Here is a 21,212-nt window from a genome sequence, read left to right as displayed (position 1 = left end):
GCCGGGGGCGCTCCCCGCGCTCGGTGTCCCCTCCGAGCCGCTCCCCGGTCTCGCCGCATCAGGTGCGCGGGGACCCGCCTGCCCCGGCCAGCCCGGGGATGGGTTGGTGCTGAAGCTGCGGGAGCCCCGGTGTCCCGCCGTGCCGCTCCCTGCGGGGCGTGCTGCTCCGATCTCTGCCGGGCCAGCTGTGCGCTCCGGCCCGCCCCTCGACGGCTGCACGGGGCTTGCTCCTGGGAAGGCAGTCGGGTCTTTCATCTTGTTCATGGCTTTTCACTGGCTTCATGTAGCTCCTGATTTTTCCTCTGAGGTCCGCTCTGGCCCCACGAAGAAAAAGAAAAAGCAAAGCGTTTGCTTTTAATTCTTCTTTTGAACGTACAGATGTGAACAAAATGCTCCCAAAGAAGCACTGAGGGCTTTACCACTGTAAAGAGAAATTCCTTTGTCAGCCCTGATTCAGTTGCTTTCATAAGCAATGTTGTGGCTTTACACATCTTGCCTCTTCTGTATCTTTAGACCACTATGGAGACATCACCATTGCTAGTGCAGGTGGGATTTTTCCCATTCCCTGGGGCTTTTTGTACAGGAACCTTTATGATACGCTTTACCCACGTGCAGGGCTTGTGCCTGCTCCTCTGGGATCCGACAGGAGCTCTCTTACCTTAATGGTAACAAAATCTCCCAAATTGCTTGATTTCTCCCTATTAAGTCCTTTCCTTTTCTGCTGAAGCTCACAATGCTGCGGGCACATGGTGTCTGTGTCACTGATGTTACAGGTCGCTGTTGTTCTCCTCTGACTTGTGCAGCTCGGGGATGACTCTCCAGGACTCACTGGCCCCATTCTGCAGCATTGTCATGTCCTGGTTGGAGTGGCGGAGATGGCTCTGAAATTCTGGTCAAATGACCTGTACGTCCTGAATCCATGCTTAGGATGCAGGGGAGGCAATGAAGTGAAGTCAGGTGTTGGGTGGACTCATCTGTTTTAATGGACTGACAGAAATACAAGCTCAGCTCGGGTGACTCCCCTAGAACAAAGCCTTTTCTGTCCCTTTCTACTGATTGTGTCCCCGGGCACTGCTGGCACTTTTTATTCCTCCTTCCTAGATTTCTGCCCCAGAATCTTCTTGCATATCAGCACAGATAGCAGCTGATGGGGATGGCAGGTTGTCATCTAAGCTGTGTTTGTTAGTAGAGAAACGTTTGGGACTGTGTTGTGCCATTTCCTTTAAAGCATCTAAAGCATTGCAGGCAGAGGGGCGGGGGAGGGAAGGTCTGGAGCATGAGAGTATACAGAGAATACAGGAGCCACCTCCCACTGGCAGGTACCCCAGCTATAGATCTTCGAGCTGATAGCACTGAATCAGTGGCTGAGCCCACAGACAAGGGGAGCAGTGCCTTCCTTGCTTCTGTCACCCAAGCAATGGGCAGGTTGGGTTTTCATAAAGGATGTATTGGAAAACAGGGTATTTGTACTTCCCAACAGCTATTGTTTGAACTGCCTAGGGTGTTTCTGGAAATGCAGAAACACTCCCTCCTGGTTCCTCTCATACTCAACAGTGCTGCAGTCAGTATTTGTAGTTGGTTTCTGACAGTGACATCTGAAAAAACACAGTTCGCCTTTTGTATCTGTTCACAGCAATTTCTGGGCTTTTCTAGGACAGCCATTTTATTGGAGAGCACGAGTGAGTGGTGCATGTGATAGTGTGAGATTAAATTGCTGTGCTAATTATTCCAAACCTGAATTGTAAAAGTCTGGTCAAAAGCTGTGTGTGACGGTGTGACAGGCAAGACTGTAGCCATTGATGGAAGACTGGGAAGTACAGGCGTGTCTGTTGGTTATGCAGTCTCTTGGAGGAAACACAGGGAGGGGAGGTTAACCAAGCCTTTGGATTTTTCAGTGATGGCTCCATCAGCTTGTTATGGATGTGTTGCTCTTCACTGTGCCTTGAGTTGTACACCATGCATCAGAGACCATTAAACATGGTATTACTTTCTGGATGTGTGCTGATGCTGGGATGCTCAGCTCAGGAGAGTAGTCATTTCAAATCTTGTGTGTCTACTGAGAGACTTTTTAGTAGTTCCTTTTCTTTGATTGTTTGGAGAGATGATCAAAGTGTTTGCCTTCTTTTCCACAGTATGTTTTCCTCCAGAAAGACAGGTGAAAGACTAAAGTCTTGCCCTGATTTCACAAAATACCTCTTAGCAGAGCTGTTCGTTGAAACAAAATTACTCAGTTGTTGTGCTTTTGTTATAACATACTTTCCTAGCCCACATTTTTTCTTGGTGCCCATCCCAGTCACCCTGCCAGAGCCCACGAGCACAATCTCTATGATGTCTCTGCCACCTCTAAATGCAAGGAGGTGGCACGGGGATGGCCAGTATATTGTATCAGGTGCAAGTGGGAAGGAAGGCTTCAGACAGATTTTGGTAAACTGGCAGCTATTGCTGTATCATATCCTGCCCATAGGCCACTGGAAATCACGGTATAGCTGGCATCTGGCTATCTGTCCCTTTGACTCCAGCCAGGGGTTCTTCCGTGCTGTCCTGTAGTACATTAGTAAAGGAAGACATACCAGCTTCTGATGAAACACCACTGCAATTAGTGTCTCTTTTACAAGGAAGAAAACAGTCAAACCATACACCTGCTTCCATGCTCCCCTAATTATGCCCTTGTGCTTTGTAAATGAGGTGAGCACTGTTCTTGGCTGGGTTCAGCAGCCTTCTGGAAGCTGCTGCCTGCCTCTCCTTTGGCAGCATCACTCTGAGAAATATTAAGGGACCACCTGATATTTTGGGAACTCAGAAGGACCAGATGATGCTTAAGAGCATCAGGAGCAGAGTGTGGGCATGAAGCAATGGGTAATGGGTTTGAAAGCTTGATCCCAAATGCCAGCTGGCAGAGAGACAGGGAGCGTTCAGCAAAAGGGCTTCCTGGTGTGGTGAGGTGGTGTGGCTAGTGGTGATCCTGGCAGGTTTTGGCAGAGCTGATCTGGAAGAAAGCTTGGACTTGGCCTGGAGATCAGGCCAGTGATCCCTACAGGTCAGTGCCAGTGGTCAGGCAGAGCCACGAGCAGCCACGTCTGTGCAGCACCTCACTCTCACCGCTGCCCTTCGCCCAGGGGCTGTGCTGGGCAGTGCCCAGGGTCAGGCCCTGGCTGCTCCTCCCTGGCCATGCCCCACAGCTCCTGGAGCAGGAGAGCTTTTCCCTCTGCTGACAGTGGCTGATGACACAGCCTGACACTGGCTGGCAGGAGCCGTGGTGGGTGTGCAGAGGCACAGCGAGCCCTGGCAGGGGAACAGTGTGTTTATTGTGGTCTGGGGCTGCTCTGGCAGCGTGTGCTGCAGAAGCCTGGCTATTAAATGACTCGTTTCCTCATAACTGCTTCATTCTCTTCCTTTCTTCTTCCCCCACCTCTTGACATCTGGGCGCACTCTTGAACGATGCCAGAGCCTGTAGATGTGTCATTTGGATTTTCCTTACTCTACTTTGTTACATTTTTTTCCTTGAAGTCGGTGGGTGGGTCCAGTGCAGCCCCTTCACTGTTGGGTGGGCGTGGGGGGTTCTGGCAGTGCCCAGTCCCCTGAATGGACGCCTTGTTTGTGCTCCAGCCATTATGGACCTCTCAATTTTGTGTACTAACAGAGTTAGCACTGAGCAGCCCTTCACATCTGCCACAAAATGACCATTTGGGGGGGTGGGGGGCAGGCATATTTCCTGAGCTCATATTAACAGTTTATTCAGTAACTGTCAAGGGCTACAGTCTCCCGCCCCTGTGATGCCTGTGCCTGACTCCCTTGGCTTTCTCTTGTCCAATGTGTAGGGAAGGGCAGGCCAGCATCAGTATTTGTTGTTGCTCCCACTGTACTGAGAATGAACTCCAGTACTGGGGAAGGTGAGTTGAGGAGGTTTAATGGGCAAGACAAAAAATTGGAGGCCCAGTTGTGCTACTGGATCTGGGCAGGTTGACTCTTTTTTTCTCATTGTGTAGGCTAGGTAAAGCCCAGGGGGCTCTGCCAGGGAGTATGGGACTGGTTAAGTGGGAGAAATTCTACCTATGGTTGGCTGAAATAGAAAACAAGAATCTTCTTCCCTGTGTTTCTGACCTTGGCCTGATTTATCCGTAGCTGACACCCGAGACCATTGCTCAGTAGTTTTTGTCTGCGTCTCTTGTATGTTACTTAAACACTCGTCATTTTCCTCCATGAGAGCCATAGCTCAGCTGCTTGCCAATTACCTCCGTGTACTCATGGAGGTGTTGGAAGGAGCTGTGACCAGCAACGTGCCCTTGCTTCCAGCCCCCCACTCACAGAGCACCGTCCGGGCAGACCTGCCCGACGTGTCAGCTGCGGTCAGGGGAGACGCGGGGCTGATCCCAGGTCTGCCTGTTGGAGAGGATGGTGGTTGAGACGGGAACCGGGGAGCAGCTCGGCTGAGCTCTTTTCTTGGTGGGAGGCGAGGCTCCCCGTGGGTTGCGCTGGGCGGGGAAGGTAAATCCACACGGGGGGTGCCGGTCATGGGCAGAGCCGTGGGCGGCCCCGCCGGGGATCCGCGGTGATCCCCCCGCGCTGAGCCGCGCCGGCATTCCCAGCCTTTCCCCACCCAGTTCCTTTGTCTCGGCTGCGTGTGGATGAGACTGCTGTAAAAACGCACGCAGGGCTCTGGGCTTTGGCTGCTGCAGGGACGCAGGAGTGAGTATTCTCTGCATCCTTCTGTTGACAGGCAGAAAGCTGCAAATTACCAGCACTGTGGCCATACTTAAGAAATTGCCCCAGGGGCGGCGGATGGTGAACAAACCCGGTTCCCTGCAGAGGAATTAATTGTGCTAGAGCTTCATAGGGTGAGGCTGGCGTGTGAGCCCTGCTGAAGGCTCTGGTCAGCTCTGGTCCAGGCTCAGACTGCAGATGGGGAGTGTATTCCTGTGCTAAAACCTGGGCTGTGGGCACTGGGGGGATCAGAGAGGAAAGTAAGAGGTTATCAAGAGCTGGAGGATTGCTGGAGGTGTTTTAAGCAGTGAGGGACACGCATATTCTCTGGCACAGCACAATCAGCCCATGTTGCCTGAATCCATGGCAGCCATGTGTGAGATTTGGGTCGTTTGCCCCTGTACTGCCTGCAGCTGCTGTGCAGACTTGTTTGGATGGAGGTAGGTGGAAGAGCAGAACCTCAACCTTCACAGTTCCTCGGGACAGGGTCTGTTCCCCTCAGGACAGTGTCCATCCTCTCCCATCAGTGTATGCTGAGCTGTCCCAGTCTGAAAGTGTGAATGCAGGAAGAGCATAAGCACAGTCCTGGTTTGGGTGTTCCTCGGCTGTCCTGTGCTCCTTTGGAGAAGGCTGCTGGCCACTTTGGTCAGTAGAAAGGAGAACAGAGGAGGAGGTAAATCGTTAGATGGGAATGCAGTCCAGTGCCTCCTGGGCCTTGTGTAGACCTGTGAAATGCCTCAGAAGAACTATCTTGAGCACAGCCAGGGGAGGGACAGATTCCATCAACAGGCTGCCTGCCCTGGTGGTGGTCTTTGCAAGGTGGTAACAGGAGAGAGTAAACTGTCTTCTTTAAGGCAACTTATTTTATATAGTATCTGGATAAGATTTAAGGACATGCCCGTAGTACAGACTTGCTCTAAATACTGGTGTGTGGCTCATGCTGCCTACAGAGTTATGTGCATAATGTCCCAGGAAGTTTTTGACATCTCTGTATATTTTATGGAAGCATATTTGCTATGTCCTCAGTGACTCTCATTTGTGAGAGTCTCACATTTACTCTGCCTGGATGGTGTTTCTGGCAGCCCCTGTTCCATTCAGAAACAGCCTTTGGAGTATGAAGTTTTCAATCCTTGCTCTTGTCTGTTGTTTCAAGTGTCATTAAAAGTGTGACCTTTCAGCAGCATTGCCTGTTGAGATGAGCAGTGGGAGAGCACCCCAGAGGGCCCTGTACAGGACACTGCAAATCACGGAATCACAGGATGTTAAGGGGTTGGAGTGGACCTTAAAGGTCATCTAGTCCCAACCCCACCTGACATGGGCAGGGACATCTCCCACTGGACCAGGTGGCTCAAGGCCTTATCTAACCTGGCTTTGAACACTTCCTGGGCTGGGGCATCTACAGCCTCCCTGGGCAGCCTGTTCTGGTGTCTAATCACCCTCCCAGTGAAAAGTGACTGAAGTGTGTACATTACCTGTTACTCACAACTGCTATGCTCTTCCCTTCTCAGAGTGATCGTCTCCTCATTAAAGGAGGGAGAATAGTCAATGATGACCAGTCATTCTATGCTGACATTTACATGGAGGATGGCCTCATTAAGTAAGTATGGGACTTATATTATCTCCATCTCACCTTAAACCAGCTTTAGATTGGGTGGTTACCGACTTTTTGTGGATATGGTCTGTATCCAACTTACCATCCAGGAAAACTTGATAGCCCTCTCTGGTCAGAGGCTCAGCTCTCTGTGTGAGCACACACATGATTGCCTGACATGTTTTCAGGGTAACTCCAGTGACTGAATTGCAGTCAGGCTTGTGGGATTGTGATACAGTGTCCAGTGTGCAGCAAAGCTGTGTCTCATTGCACCAGGAGCAAGATTTATCTTTGACTCCTGTTTTGCCCTGTGTTAACCATATTAGCATGAATGACCTCGCACAGGATCCTGATTGTTAGCACTAACAAGGACAGTGCTGTGCTGCAAGTCATCTGCTCTCTTGAGATTTCCAGGAATTGCAGGGAAACCTTTGAGTTCCCCCAGCTTCTCTGTGTGTGCCTCAGAGCTGCGGGAATAGCTCCATTGTGTAAAGTCTGCAGTTCAAACATGGGAAAGGTATCATGTTGGGACATGTGAAATGAAGGTGAAGTGAAAGAACCGTGGAAGTTTATTACAAAGAGACTTGAATAGGCATTTCTTGCTCTGTGGTAAGAGTTAAATATCCAGTGTTACCAGGGTGGTATATGTTAAAAATCCAGCAGCAGGTAAATACTTAAAGAAGTGGGACTTTATTTTAGGAGGCTGCTTTTAGATGAACAAGAGCATTTGTGACTGACAGGCAGAAATCATAGCCAGCTTCAGGTCTTGTTATGGCACAGGTTTTCTGACTATCCTTGGGCAAATAACTGAGCTTCATCTGCAGTCTGGAGGTCACAGAATGTCACTGACTTGGAAGCCAAATGCTCTCACAAGTGAATTCTGGTGAGAATACAGTGAGCAGTTTAAAACGTTTAGTGATAGACTGATCTCCATAAAAGCAGTGGAATGAGCTGCTGCCTTATTGCTGTGAGGACCTGGAGCGAGCAGTTCTGTCCACAGAATTTTTCTTACATTAAGGAAAAAACTACAGAGTGACCAAGCTTGAATAAAATGCAAAAATGGAATTTGCTTCTCATTTTTACCTCCCCAGTGTGCCAAGGAAATCAGAAGTTTTCCACTAAAGCCAACTTGCCTTTTGTCTTGATTTATCAGGGAAGACTGAGGAAGGCTTGATGGAAATAGGATTTCTGAAAGAAGAGATTTGAAGGCTGAGTGCTACATATGGCCAGATAAAGGGATTGAGCGGGCAGGGGCTGAGGGAAGGGAGCACTGAGGTTCAGGCACTTGGCCTGCAGGAGGGCTGGGTACCTTGGGTTGTGCTCAGACAGGACAGGCTCCAGAGGACTGTAATTGTGTATTAGGTTACCAGTGGATGTATACAGAAACTTTCTAGATTTCCTGTTTTCAGAAGATATTTTTAGGTACTTGTGATTTTAGCTGCCTTCACTAGAGCGTGGCCCTGCTGATAGCAAAACTGTCCTTCAGGGCACGGAGGAGACAAGGTGAGAGGAGAGGACTCTGGGCTCTTTGGGAAGACAGTGAGTCCAGCGGGCTGGGCACTTGCTGAGCTCCCCTCCAGCCCCCAAGAGTCCCTTCACCCTTGGGACTTTGTGCTGTGAGCAGCACTGCAAGTCCCTGATGAGCCCTGAGCTGGTCTAGCAGCTGTGGCATTACAGTGAAAATCATCTTTCTCTGCAAGTAAGCCTCAGACTTGAGCCTTACTTAAAGTGGGCAGAAGGACAGGGGAGAGGAGAGATTAGGGGTGCAGCTTACTGGGAGCAGGGCTGGTGTTAGATTTTGTGACCATGCACCCTGAGTGAGCACTTAGGTCTGCTCTGTCCCCTCTGTAGGGTATGAGGTGTCCTAGGCAGCTTCTCACCACACACTGCAGAGATCTGCATGGCCATCAGGCCATTCTCCCCAGCTGCCCAACCCAGGACCTGCCTCAGGCAGCAGGTGCCATCAAAGTCACCTGCAGAGCAGCTGGACAGATGGCAGCCACCCCTGGGCTGAGCACATTGTAGCGTCAGCAAGCCAGACAACCCTGCACGTGGCTGTGCAGTGGGGTGGGTTCGCTCTGCCAGGCCTGGGAGTGGGACAGAGCGGGGTGATCCTGCTGGCAGGGAGGTGACCTGGCAGTTCCTGGCTGAGCTGTTCAGGGGTTATGCTGTGGCTGGTTTTCCTTTGTGTGACCATCTTGGTGTGCTCTCCTCAGGCAGATTGGAGACAACCTGATTGTCCCTGGAGGGGTCAAAACCATAGAAGCCAATGGGAAGATGGTGATCCCTGGAGGAATTGATGTCCACACTCGCCTGCAGATGCCATACAAGGGAATGACTGCTGTGGATGATTTCTTCCAAGGAACAAAAGCAGCTCTGGCTGGTGGAACCACCATGATCAGTGAGTGCAGCAGGCAGGGCCTGTGTGTGACACCACCCAGCACTCCTGCAACACCACCCAGATCCTTTTTCTCTTTTCTTTCTCAGTCCTCTTTGTTGTAAAGGCCCATCATGGTGTGTTTGTATTTTCTATGATCTCTGTCAGTGCGGTCTAGGGAGCGAGGATTGGGATGAATCTTTGGATCCTTAGTAATGATGAAATGATAGTTCAGGAAGTGTGGATAGGACCTCTTGTCCATGCAGATCCTTTGCTCTGCAGTACTCCTTTGTCTGCAGCCACTGCTGCCATTGGGACCCTCAAAAAGGAAAAATGACATAACTTTTATTCCCTGTTAAATAATAATAGGGCAGTGTGGTGCTCAGATGACTTTGAGCGAAGGAACAGAGCAATGTGCTGGCATCCCACACTGCTCGGAAATAAACAGTGCTAACGAAAAAGGAAAGGGAAATCTGAGGTCCTTCCCTGGAGAAGGCCATGGCTGTGCACTGGTTTGAGGTTCAGGTGTTGCTGCTGTGCAGCGGTCACAGCTTTGTGCACTGCAGGGTTTCTTGGGATGCAGCAGCAAGTGTTGATCCTTCCAGTAAAGGGCTGGGTTCTTTGCCCTCCCCCCCCCCCAGTTTTCCTTCTCTCTGTGCCAAAAAAATATGTCTTGTGGAATGGATTGTGGCAGGGTGTGGGGATTCCATGGTGGGCAATAAAAGGTGCATTAGTGTTACAGTGTGGGAGGAGGCTATGTGTTAATGGGATGGGAGTGGGGATGGGGAATGACAGGGCCCTTCAACTTCCAGCCAGTTTCTCAGCAGAAGCCTGTAAAAGCCCCTGGTCCCATGCCAGAGGCCATTAAGCAAGGGCTCTGTGCACTTCCCTGCCGATAAATGCTCTTGAGGAGCCATCGTTGCAAAGGTAACAGGAACCTCTTGGGAGCTGCCCTGGAGCCCCTGAGGAGACCAGCTGGGGGTGGTGGGAGGTGCCAGGCCATGGTGGGGTGGCCCGGTGGAGGAGCCCTTGCCCAGCCCTTGCTCTGCTGTGCCCCTGCAGTGGACCATGTGGTGCCGGAGCCCGAGTCCAGCCTGTCCGAGGCGCTGGAGCGGTGGCGGGAGTGGGCTGACGGGAAGGCCTGCTGTGACTACTCACTGCACGTGGACATCCCACGCTGGAGCGACCGCGTCCGGCAGGAGCTGCACACCATCGTCCAGGAGAAAGGTTTGTTGGCTGCTGCTCCCTGCACAGCCTCGGCCAGCCCTGTGCCCCGGCCAGGGAGGGTGGCCATAGCAGGCAGCCTGACCTCCTCTCTCTCCTCTCTGCTCTGCCCCAGGCGTTAATTCCTTCATGGTGTACATGGCCTACAAGGATTTGTACCAGATGTCCAACACTGAGGTGAGACCCTCCTTTGCCACCGTGGTTGTGTTGATGGAAGGGGCAGTGGGGGTGGCTGCCTGTGCGGGGCTGCCCCAGGCTGTGACCTTGGGCTGGCTGAGCTCCTGCACTGCAGGTGGAGGCGCAGGTCTGGTGTGGAGATCACCAAGAGCATCTGCTGGTGTCTGTATCCTTCAGAGAGCTGGTCCTGGCACGGCCAGAGCACTTCTGGCATGGCAGCACCGGGCCCTGGCAGCTATGGGGCCATGGGAGGTGCCAGGGCTGTGGGCTGCCTGCTCAGTAATCGTTTCTTCTTGTCTCTCTTTTAGCTGTATGAGATATTCAGCTGCCTGGCAGAGCTGGGTGCCATAGCCCAAGTTCATGCTGAAAACGGCGATATAATTGCACAGGTAACTAATTAACTACTTCTAGCACGCAGGGACTGAAAATCTATCCCAGGCAGATTTGGTGTGGGGCATTAGCAAAATGGCTCTAAAGCTTCATGGACATCCTTTTCAAGGTGATATCTTTGCTGCTCAGCAGCAATATCAAATTTAGCACCTTTTTTTTTTTTTTTTTAAGTATGTTGTACATAAGTGAATCTGAAATAGTGAATTACTGATTATCTAAATGGAAAAGAGTAGCCATCAATTATGGTACATTCACTCCAGCTGCAGCTCTTTTCAGTGTGGAGAGGCAGAGACCTTTGCTTTGCACATGAGTCAGGAGAGGTACAGTGCATTGAGAAGTGAGTGCCGTGACAAGAGAGGAGTTTTCTCTCTGCAAGCAAGCAGCTGGCTAATGAAGCTGGATTTACAAGGGAAGTGTTCTGAGGGATGTGGTTTGGTGATCAAATGGGTAGTTTGTCTTCGCCTGCTCTGTTGTAATTGGTGCTGGATGACAGAAAGTCCAAATGTTTTGATTTTCATTAAGAACACAGAAGACATTGCTCAATTAAGCTCTGCAATTACTTGTTTTTTTCTGTCTCTTATTCTTGGGAGTTGAAGGAGCATGAACCAAGAGGTCATTCTTTGAACATCCTCTCAGACTACAAGAATCAGTTTTTCTTTGGACTTTTAGAGCTGCAGTGCACAAATGAATGGTTCCTTCACATGAAAACTTGGCTCCTTCACATGAAAACTGAGAGTGATCAGAGGAATTGTACTGGCTAGAGCTTACCTCTACTTCAGCACCAGCCTAACCACAAAATGCCCCCAACCTATTAATTTGTAGCACTTCACAAACATGGGAATTGGAAGGGCTGGGGGGTTTTGTACCCTTTTCTTGCCTCCACACTGTGCTTGTTTCATTGAACAGATTTCAGTCAGTGTCTGCTCTCCCATTTCCCCATCCTTCCTCCTTCTCTCTCAAACCCCTTGAGGATGCAGCAGCCTCTCACCATGGCTGAGACAGGACGTAGGGTGGTGATGGTCCTGAGGGAAGGGCTTGACACAGAAGGGATCTGCTTTTCTGGTGAATGATTTCAGTCTTGTTACAGCCCTCTGTTCTTTCGATGTCCTAGGAACAAGCCAGGATGTTGGAGATGGGAATAACAGGCCCTGAGGGCCACGTGCTGAGCAGACCCGAGGAGGTAAGATGCAGAGGACAGTTCAGCCTTGCTGCACTGAAGAGCTTCCCCAGTCACAGTGCAGCAAGGTAGTGGGGCAGGCAAACATCGTGGCAGGGGTGTGGGTGGGTGTGCACCCAGGGGTATCCATTTATACAGACACTGCTGTCTTGTTCATCATCAGCCCAGGGAAGAGAGAGGTGCATGTTTGTGACAAACAGTCCTGCTCAAGTTGCCCAGCAGAGACAGAAGCCCTTGTTCTGAGTCTCACAGAGAGGAATCAATCAACAAAAATGTCTATATGGCTGTAGCAGCCTTTGGGGCTGGATGGGGGACAGTTGTCTTGTATAGGTGACTCCACTGCTGGGAGAGGCCTGAGAAGAATCAAATGATGAGTTTTAGTTTCTCTGAGAATTCACTGTACACATCTGAGTGCTGACAGATTCCAGCCTCTTCCTGCTTTATATCTGCTTAGAGTCTAAAGCATGTTTGAGAGTCAGATGGACAAAGCCATTGGTGGAAGGAGTGGGAGGGAAGGAGAGGGGGAATTCCCTGGTTACAAATCATTGTCAGAATACTAATTAGATTACTTCTAATTTTAGCTTGCAGGGTATTTTTCTGTTTGGTCCATTAATCTGAGTTTAGTCTAATTTTAGATAGGTTTCCTTGAGATAACTCCCTGCTGAGAGGTGCTTTAACTTTCCACAACATGTGAAAGAAGAAAACAATAGGAATTTGGTACAACAGCAAAGCCAAGCCGGGGAATCACAGGGACGGATTTGTACTTCAGGGCCCGCTGAAATAAAATCAGTTGGCTCAAATTAGAAGTGTAAGAAGTTGGCTGTATTAGGGCTGGTAACAACATACGTGGCCTAGTGTAATACATTGCTTATTTTCTTTGAAGTACAAGAGTGTAAAGTATTTTTTAATACAGGGAAGAGTCTCGGTGTCAAATCAGTGGCTCAGAATCCCTCTGTGTGTAAGCTGCCATTTATTTTTATGACTCTAACCTGTTGCCACTAGCTGGCAAGCTAAGGTGCAATTAAGGGATGCTGCCAGGCTTTAAGAACTGTCCTATTTCCATAAGACAGCACTGCAGATCTCTCCCAGAGTCAGTAAAACATTGTCGAGCGTTTGATCTTGAAATGCCATTAAAGCATAAGGCAGCTGAGAACACTGCAACGCTCTAGATATCATCTGTTCAGCCAAATCCAGATCTCATTGCCTCTGAAAATGTGTCCTTCCACAACACGTTCTACCTGGGAAAATGTTTAGGTGGAACACAAGTGACCCTGCTACCCCATAAAGCCCACAGGTGCAAAGCACTGGGAGGGTGGTCTGTGGCTCTGTGGGTCTGCTCTGTCCTGGAGGGACCTCAGTGCGGGTTAAAGACAAGTTTTTCTTTCTGGTGATGCTGGTGACTTGGTAATGCAGGATGGTGCTGCTCCGGATTGTAACCTGCTGTGAGGGGTATTGAGTGATGGCTGTTTGCTCCTGTCCACATGTTAAACGCCATCAACTACTGCAGTCCATACTGCAGTCCATAAGTGTGCTGATAAAAATGTTCTCTTGCTTAAATTTCTATTTAAAGGGTCTTAAAGCAGAAGAGAAAAAAACCTCTTTTCACTGTGCAGCAAATAGCCCAGCTGTTTGAGAGGCGTAGGTGGGTGTGTATGTCTGGGTGCAGTGCTCTGCTTCTACTGCTCCAGGACAGTTCAGCTGGCACAGCCCCTGGAGCTGCCCCGGGGGCTGGATCAGTGGTGTCTTTTTAAGGCTTCTGTTTTAAACTTCCTCATTCCAAAACTTGAAGCCAAACTGTAGAACAAACAGTTGCAGAACTCTGGGGTTGAGCTCAGACTGATGTAATAGTCCAAAGATATCCCTCCTGATGGAAATCCGCCCTGCAGTAAGAGCAGGCCAGTGAGGCGGGGCGGGTGTCAGCAGGCTGGGGTGAGCAGCAGGACAGCCAGGCCCCAGTGCCAGCAGCCTGCCAGGGCACGGCCCCCTGCACCCAGCCATGGGGGTGGCAGGGACTTCTGGCTAAACCTGCTGCAGCCATGGGACAACCTGGAGCAGCGAGTGCTCTGGAAGGGCCAACCCTCTGCTGCCTGGTGTCAGCCTGTGAGCTGTGCTGGCTGGCTGGGCAGCAGTCCCTGGGCTCCTTGAGCTGTCAAGAGAGCTGGAACTAGGCAGTGGAAAAAACAGCAGATGCAACTTTACAACCCCTGAGCAGGGTCCAGGCAGTGCTTGTGTTCTGGGCATGGAGCAGGGTCCAGGCAGTGCTCCTGTTCTGGGCATGGAGCAGGGTCCAGACAGTGCTCCTGTTCTGGGCATGGAGCAGGGTCCAGGCAGTGCTCCTGTTCTGGGCATGGAGCAGGGTCCAGGCAGTGCTCCTGTTCTGGGCATGGAGCAGGGTCCAGGCAGTGCTCCTGTTCTGGGCATGGAGCAGGGTCCAGGCAGTGCTCCTGTGCCAGGCATTGTGTTACTGTAGCCTGTGATTTGGCCAGGCCCTGGGGAGACTGAAGCTTCCCCCATTAGATCTCCCTCATTAACCTGCCCTTGGAGAGTCAAGGTAAAAGCAAGGACACAGGGTGCAATCCATGGTGTGCTGAGAGGGACAGGGGCTCCTCCCTGCCCACCCAGTGCTCCTCTGCAGCTGTGTGCCATCCTCTCTTCCAGCTGGAGGCAGAAGCTGTCTTCCGGGCCATCACTATTGCCAGCCAGACCAACTGTCCTCTCTATGTGACTAAAGTGATGAGCAAAAGCGCTGCTGACCTCATCTCACAAGCCAGAAAAAAAGGTGAGTGGCAGCTGGTGCTGCACTCTGCCCTGCTGCTGCTACCAGGACCCTGGATTATGTGGCCTCCCTGACCCCTTGGTTGTTTTGCCAAGACCACCACTGTGCTTTGCGTGCTGTCCAGTGCTTCCCCTTCTGCTGAGCAGTTCGCTCAGGGGTTTGCCTGATTTGTAAAGGGGAGGGGGACGCTGCACCAGGCCACATAGAACCACCTCCTGTTGTCACATCAGGTAACATCATGTGGGGCACAGGTAGGAGCAATGCTTTAAACACTACTTTGTCTGTGGCTGTGAAAGGCTCACTGAGGATACTTGTTCAATGCACGTGCTGGTGGTTTGAGCTGCTGCACATAGCTCTGGCCTCCCTTTGAAGTGCTGGCCCCTTGGAGGTGCCCGGGTGCCTTTTCAGGTGGCTGGGGGCTCTGTTTGTCGCTGGTGGTGGAGCACAGGGATGCCCCACAGGCGTGTGGGTATATCCACAGTTGTGCTCAGTGGGCTCTGTGCCCCCCCCCCCAGGAGCTGTGAGGGGGGAGGCTGGTACTCTGGGATCTGTGCCCTGGAGCAGGAGGACCCTACAGTGGTGGCAGGCAGGGCTTGCTGCAGGACTTGCTGTCTCTCCTGCCCACCCCAGCACCAGAGGCCCAGGCTGGCAGTGCAGGACAGCCTGACGTGAGTCTGGGTGTTCTCTGGTCTGTTGGTAGTGCTGTAGAGCAGAGAATACCTGCAGGCTCCACAGAAACAACATCCTTTCTGTGCATTTTTCAGGCATTGTAGTGTTTGGTGAGCCCATCACGGCCAGTCTGGGGACTGATGGAACACACTACTGGAGCAAGAACTGGGCCAAGGCCGCAGCATTTGTGGTCTCTCCACCACTGAGCCCGGACCCAACAACTCCTGACTACATCAACTCCCTCCTGGCCAGGTGAGTGACACTCTGCTGGGGATGCTGCTGGGGGCAAGTGGACTCTGGATAGGGAAGGGAGAGGTTAGTCCAGTATGAACCACTTCACTGTAGGTATTTACTGAGCTAACTGGTGAAATGGCTCTGACTCCAGGCCGTGGTGGTTTATCCCTGAGAGTGGAGGCAGGACAGGGGAGGCACCATAAGCTTAATGTCAGAAATGAGAAAAATACCAGGACATGTAGTCATGAACCATTTTAAATGCCCTGAAGAGAGCTGGAGAAGTGAGGAATGGCTGCCTAGGTTGGAATGCAGCAAGAGAATATGGAAGGGTTACAGGTGTCACAGGCTAATGGGGGCCCCAGTCAAATACAAAGCAGATGTGTTCTCACACCTGTACAGGTGAGCAGTAGCAGAGGCTGCAAAGTGCAGGAGGCCTTTAGGAACAGCTCCTGCACATCTGGCTGGGATGGTAGGTCTTTTTCTCACCCCAAAGGCGAGGGGGTAGGGAAGGGATTTGTTGAAAACAAAGACAGACAATAAAAGCACTTCAGCAATTTGCTGTGACCTTTCACAGTTACGCTCCATCCTCTCACTGGCAAGGCCTGTGCAGCAGCTGTGGGGACACAGCACATTCCTGGCCCTGTCCACGTGCCCTGTGTCCATCACACACCCCTCTCACCCTGCGTTTGTATGTCTGATTGTGCGTGTGGTGGCTGGTCTGTGTTAGCCAGGGGTGGCTGACACTGGGGAAGTTGTAAATGGAAATGACCTTTGAGGTAACCCTGGAAACATCTCTGCTGGCATGAGCAAGGGATACAGTCATAGAATCATAGAATCTTGTACTGACTTTCTAATCTTCCCCTTCCAACTTACTTCAGGCCTCAGAGGAGAGATGTGTAGTTCTGAGTCCCTGCAGCCCACAGATGTCTGTCCTGACACCTTTGCCATACTGTTCTCTATTGGGTGCAGTGGGAAGAGAGGCTGTGAGGCTCCAGCTGGGCTGGATGACTTGTTTTCCTCCACCAGGACAAATCTGGTGGAGATTAGGAAGCATGTTGTGTCATGAGCCCAGGCCTCTGGCTGTGCAGTCCATCAGACATACGGCAGAAATTATCAGAGGAAGGTGGAGATTAACAGTGCATTAGGGCTGGTTCACAGCCTCGAGCAGAGTCGCTGTGTCTGCACTGTCCGGGTGCTGGAGGCTCCTCGCCTCACGTGGGCAGTGCCGGGAGCTGGCCTGCCTTGGTCTGCTTCCTTTCGCCTGCCAGTGATCACTTTCCAGCTGCTGCTTGTCCATTGCTCCCTGAGGACCCGGCAGCAGCTGGGTGTCTTTCAGGGAGCCGTGGACAGCTCCTTGCTTGCCTTGGCTGCTGGCAGATCGCTGGTTCTGCCTGTTCCCGAGGAGTGGGATGGGTCAGGGTACCTCATCCATTCAGTGACTCCTTTGGGTGGAGGGGTCTGGACAATGGTATGGGGTGCAGAGCATCTCAGTCAAGTGTTTCTGGGCCTCCTGGAGAGAGCTGTTTCTGGGCAATCCCAGCTCCCTCCATCCCACTCCCACAGGCTTTTGTGGGGCCAGAGAAGGCTGTGCTTGCCCTCAGGGTGCAGGAGCTGGCAGTGCATGACACAAGGGCTGATTGTGCAGGACAGTCCTGGAGCAGAGAGGCCTCTTCCTCTCTGTGTGGAAAAAGGACTCTCCCAAGCAGACCTGACAAACTGATGGAAATAGGTGTTCTGACTTGCACTGGGGATGTTTTTTGTTTGTGCTCGTGCAAATGATGGAGCCTGGCATGAAAGGACATCTTCTGGCCTGACACAAAGGCCACCCTGTTCCGTGGGAGCTGAGCTCTTGACTCCCCTGGTGTGCAGGATGCTGTCCATACTCAGGCAGGCAGCACAGTGTGGCAGAGGTCTCTTGCCCAGGGGTGACACGGCTGCCCCAGGGGCTGGGTCAGGTGGAAGTCTTAAGGCTGAGGGACCGTGGAAATGAGGGTGCAGAGTAAAATAGAACTGAGCCAGGGGCTGCCTGTGGCCAGAGAAAATCCATGTCCCTTGTGTCTCTGCTGCTGTCTGACTGCAGAACGACTGACTGTGTTTGTTCCACCACCCTTCAGTGGTGACCTGCAGGTTTCGGGAAGCGCTCACTGTACCTTCAGCACCGCGCAGAAAGCCATCGGAAAAGACAACTTCACAGCCATCCCAGAAGGGACCAACGGCATAGAGGAGCGAATGTCAATCATCTGGGACAAGGCAGTGGTGAGAGTCCCACCAGGGAGAGGGCAGAGGGGGGCAGGGTTGGCTGCCACCTCACACACCTATGCTCCTGCCCCTCAGCTGCTTGCCCCCTCTCTGACTATGGGAGTCAAACCAAGCTGGAGCAGGAGAGGCAGCTGTTGTAGGTTCAGGGTGAACAGCCTGGAGCTGTGACTGTGCCCCAGCTTATTGATCTGTCTGGTGCCAGTGGGAAGATGAGCCTCAACAACCTGTGCCCAGCCAGCTGGCATCTCGTGTGGGAGGGAGTCTGGTGCTTCCCAGGGCTCTTAATCTCCCTTTCCCCAAAAAGACAACTTAGTTCTCTTTGTGTCCGAGCAGGCCACAGGAAAGATGGATGAAAACCAATTTGTGGCTGTGACAAGCACTAATGCTGCAAAAATCTTCAACCTGTACCCACGGAAAGGGAGAATAGCAGTGGGCTCGGACAGCGATCTGGTTATATGGGATCCTGATGCAGTGAAGATCATCACAGCAAAAACCCACCAGTCTGTAAGTCCTGTGCTCATCTGTGTGAATGCAGGAGGGTGGGGTGTGAGTAGCTCTCTAGAAAGGCTGCCTGGCTGCTGGGAGTTGGTGCTGCCCTGTCTGTCTTTGAGGAGAGGAACTGAGCCCAGGCTCTGGGCGTGCCAGCTGTGACTGTGGATGTCTGTGAACCCTGGGCTCTGCACATGGTGCTTTCCTTGCCCTGCTTGGGTGTTCTTCTCCTGACCCTGGCCCATGCAGGCATAAGGGCATACATTTCTCCTAATCTGGATTCCTTTTCCAGGCACAAATTTTTCCTGGCTTTGCCAGTGTGCTTTGTTCATGCCTTACCTCAAGCCTAAGTCCTGCCCTCCTCTGTTCTTGGACTCTGTCCTCACGCTGAGCTTCGAAGCAGCAGGTCCTGGTTCATGTTGGGAGCTCTGGGGGGTTCTTACTGTGCTGGGCTAGTGAGCTTCAGGAGGCCTCTGAGGCAGGCAAGGCTGTTACAGGTGTCCTCTCCCTGCACTGGTGACTCTAGCAGCGAGGTGTGGCAACTGACCCACCCTGAGTGGGCAGGCAGTGCTCATATCCCTCCTGACCGTTATCCCTGGGTTTCTGCAGGCAGCTGAATACAACATCTTTGAGGGAATGGAGCTCCGTGGGGCCCCGCTGGTTGTCATATGCCAGGGGAAGATCATGCTGGAGGATGGCAACCTACATGTGACCCAGGGGACTGGACGCTTCCTGCCCAGCAGCCCTTTCCCTGACTATGTCTACAAGCGCATCAAAGCCAGGAGGAAGGTGAGGAGGCAGAGGTGCCAGGAGACAGAGCTGGGACACTGCTCACCCAAATCACGTTTTACCTTCATAACTGGTTGTTTTTCCTCTGCTGTTCTTGCTGGACCCTGTAAGCAGTGCTGCAGACTGATATATTTTGAATATATGGTTGTATAGCCGAGGTTTGGGTAGGCAGCTTTTCCTGTTGTGTTGGTGGTGTGCCAAGCTGGAGGCAGATGCTCCTCGAGGTCAGCAGTGGTGATGTCTGTCCTCATCCTGTCCTGCTGCAGCAGGAGTGTGGAGGGAAGTGCTGAGTTAAAAATTAGATTGGCCAAACTCGCCTTGTCCTCCCTCATTTGTGCAGCACGAGCCCCATCTGGGCTGTTGTGCCAGCTCTGCACACCTTGCAGGACAGGTGAGGGGTGGGTGGTGGGGCTGTGCCAGGCCTTGGCACTGCAGGACTCGGGGGGCACGGGGCTGGCAGTGAGAGTTCCTTCTGCAGGGGGACCGGGGAGCCAGGGGTGGCTGGAGTATGATGCTCCCTAGGCTCAGAGGAGTGCCACTGTCCTCTTGTCTCCGGTGACAGATGGCAGAGATGCATGCCGTGCCCCGGGGCTTGTATGATGGACCTGTGTTTGACCTCACCACCACCCCCAAGGGGGGCACCCCTGCGGGGTCAACCAGGGGGTCCCCCACACGGCAGACACCCCCTGTCAGGAACCTCCACCAGTCCGGATTCAGCCTGTCAGGTGAGCACATGTGGCTGGGCCGGGGAGAGGGCAGAGCCACTGGAAACGTGTCCCTTCTCCTGGGGCAGGGGCAGCTGGGAGGTGGCGTGGGGCAAGGTGAGTGCAAGAGTGGATCATGGCAGGGCAAGACCCTTTGTGTTCCTTAAAGGACGTGGCTGAGCTGCATGTTGCAGTAGAAGAAAAGCAGACTGTGCCTGTGGAGGCCAGCACAGCATCCAATGCTGCTCTTGCTGTCTGGGTCTGTTCATGGAGCATCTGCAGAGATGTTCAAGCCACTGCTCCTCTCGGGGTTGCTACTGGAGTTGGGAGAGGGAGTAAGTTGCTGTAGGCAGCCTCAGGAGGCCCTTGGCAAGACTCCAGGCTGCCTGACTGTTCAGTCCTGTGAAGCAAATGCTCTTAACTTTGCTCTCCCCCTTTCCTTTGTGCTTTCTTGTCCTGTCCCAGGTACCCAGGTTGATGAAGGTGTGCGCTCAGCGAGCAAGCGCATCGTCGCACCCCCAGGAGGCCGCTCCAACATCACCTCCCTGAGCTAAATGTCCCGGCTGAGGAGGAAACAAAATCCCTGTTCAAGCAAAGGAAGAAAAATGGTACATTGGTGTTTTAAGAAGGAAAAGAAATAAACCTGTTCAGAAGAATCAATAAGCCTCAAGCCTTATGTTTCACAAATGCTACTTGCTACCTAGCTTTAAAGATGTTGCTTCATTTTGTTTTTGCATAGCCTTAAGGTTCTGTTGTTGTCACTGTTGTGGGTTCGGTCGGGTTGTGTTTTGCTCTTCCTCTCTGTATGCATGCAGCTCGGACAGGTCGCTGGTTCAGTGTGTTATTGGTGTTGAACGCGTGTGGGATGCCGTGGTGTGGGACAGTGGGAACGGCCCGTGGGGTGACCCAGCGAGGGGGCAGGGTCTGGCCAGAGGCAGGATGTGGGATGGGGAGGGCAGGTGCACTGAGCTGGTAGGGGCAGGTGGGTCTGTCGTGTTCATGTCCTTCATCTCCACCCAACGCTCTGGCGTTTCACCACGAGGCCTACGGGGGAGCCCGAATCATCTCTGTAACGGCTGTCACAGCACCTCGTGTAAGGAGTTTTACTACTTTGTACACTTTATTAAAAAAAAAAAGTTGTTCCTTCAAACAAGTCATGTTGCTGGCTGACTCTTTTCTTCCTCAGGCAGCTGCTGCTTGGCAGGGACGGTGCCCAGCTGTGCCCGTGGGGATCTGGGCTGGGGTGGCAGGAGGGGCTCAGGGTGTTGTTTGGGCTGGAGGGGCTGCAAGAATGGGCTGTCAGGGTGACACAGTGTGGTGTCAGGGGGTTGGTGTAGCTGCTCAGGCAAAACAGCACGTTGCAAGTGTTTGTAAAAGCCAGTTTGTCCATGCAGTCTCTGGCTGAGCCTGGCCTGGGCACAGGGGGCTGTGACTGCCCCACAAAAGCTGTTCCTGTCATTCTGTGTGGTGACAGGGACTGGCTCCATGTGGCACTGCCTGGGCATGGCATTGGGCTGTTTTCTGTGGGCACCTGTGAGTTAAATGCTCCCCTTCCATCCAGCAGTGTCTGTCAGACTGAGAAGCACTGCCCTCTAAAGCTTGAAAAGCATGCAGAAAAAAAAAGTGATTGTTTTTTAGATTACGAAAATAAAGGG

General features: G+C 52.2%; 1 protein-coding gene across 1 annotated transcript in view; it reads left to right on the top strand.

Annotated features, from left to right (window-relative positions):
- Nucleotides 1-20,710, top strand: part of DPYSL3 (dihydropyrimidinase like 3) — a 31,927-nt gene extending 11,217 nt beyond the window's left edge. Inside the window, exons 2-14 of the mRNA XM_027902374.1 lie at nucleotides 6,210-6,298; nucleotides 8,509-8,693; nucleotides 9,732-9,896; nucleotides 10,009-10,070; nucleotides 10,379-10,459; nucleotides 11,572-11,640; nucleotides 14,296-14,416; nucleotides 15,178-15,334; nucleotides 17,431-17,572; nucleotides 17,909-18,079; nucleotides 18,674-18,853; nucleotides 19,416-19,578; nucleotides 20,023-20,710. Of these exons, the coding sequence (XP_027758175.1) occupies nucleotides 6,210-6,298; nucleotides 8,509-8,693; nucleotides 9,732-9,896; nucleotides 10,009-10,070; nucleotides 10,379-10,459; nucleotides 11,572-11,640; nucleotides 14,296-14,416; nucleotides 15,178-15,334; nucleotides 17,431-17,572; nucleotides 17,909-18,079; nucleotides 18,674-18,853; nucleotides 19,416-19,578; nucleotides 20,023-20,111 (1,674 nt within the window). The 3' untranslated portion in view covers nucleotides 20,112-20,710. The remainder of the gene's footprint in view (nucleotides 1-6,209; nucleotides 6,299-8,508; nucleotides 8,694-9,731; nucleotides 9,897-10,008; nucleotides 10,071-10,378; nucleotides 10,460-11,571; nucleotides 11,641-14,295; nucleotides 14,417-15,177; nucleotides 15,335-17,430; nucleotides 17,573-17,908; nucleotides 18,080-18,673; nucleotides 18,854-19,415; nucleotides 19,579-20,022) is intronic.
- Nucleotides 20,711-21,212: the final 502 nt, after the last annotated feature.

This window comes from Empidonax traillii, unplaced genomic scaffold (genome assembly GCF_003031625.1).
Source record: "Empidonax traillii isolate 1590-97213 ecotype Southwest subspecies unplaced genomic scaffold, ASM303162v1 scaffold22:size5013007, whole genome shotgun sequence".
Taxonomy (NCBI): domain Eukaryota; kingdom Metazoa; phylum Chordata; class Aves; order Passeriformes; family Tyrannidae; genus Empidonax; species Empidonax traillii.
Note: the sequence above shows the minus strand (reverse complement) of the source record. Positions and strands in the feature narration are given on the sequence as shown.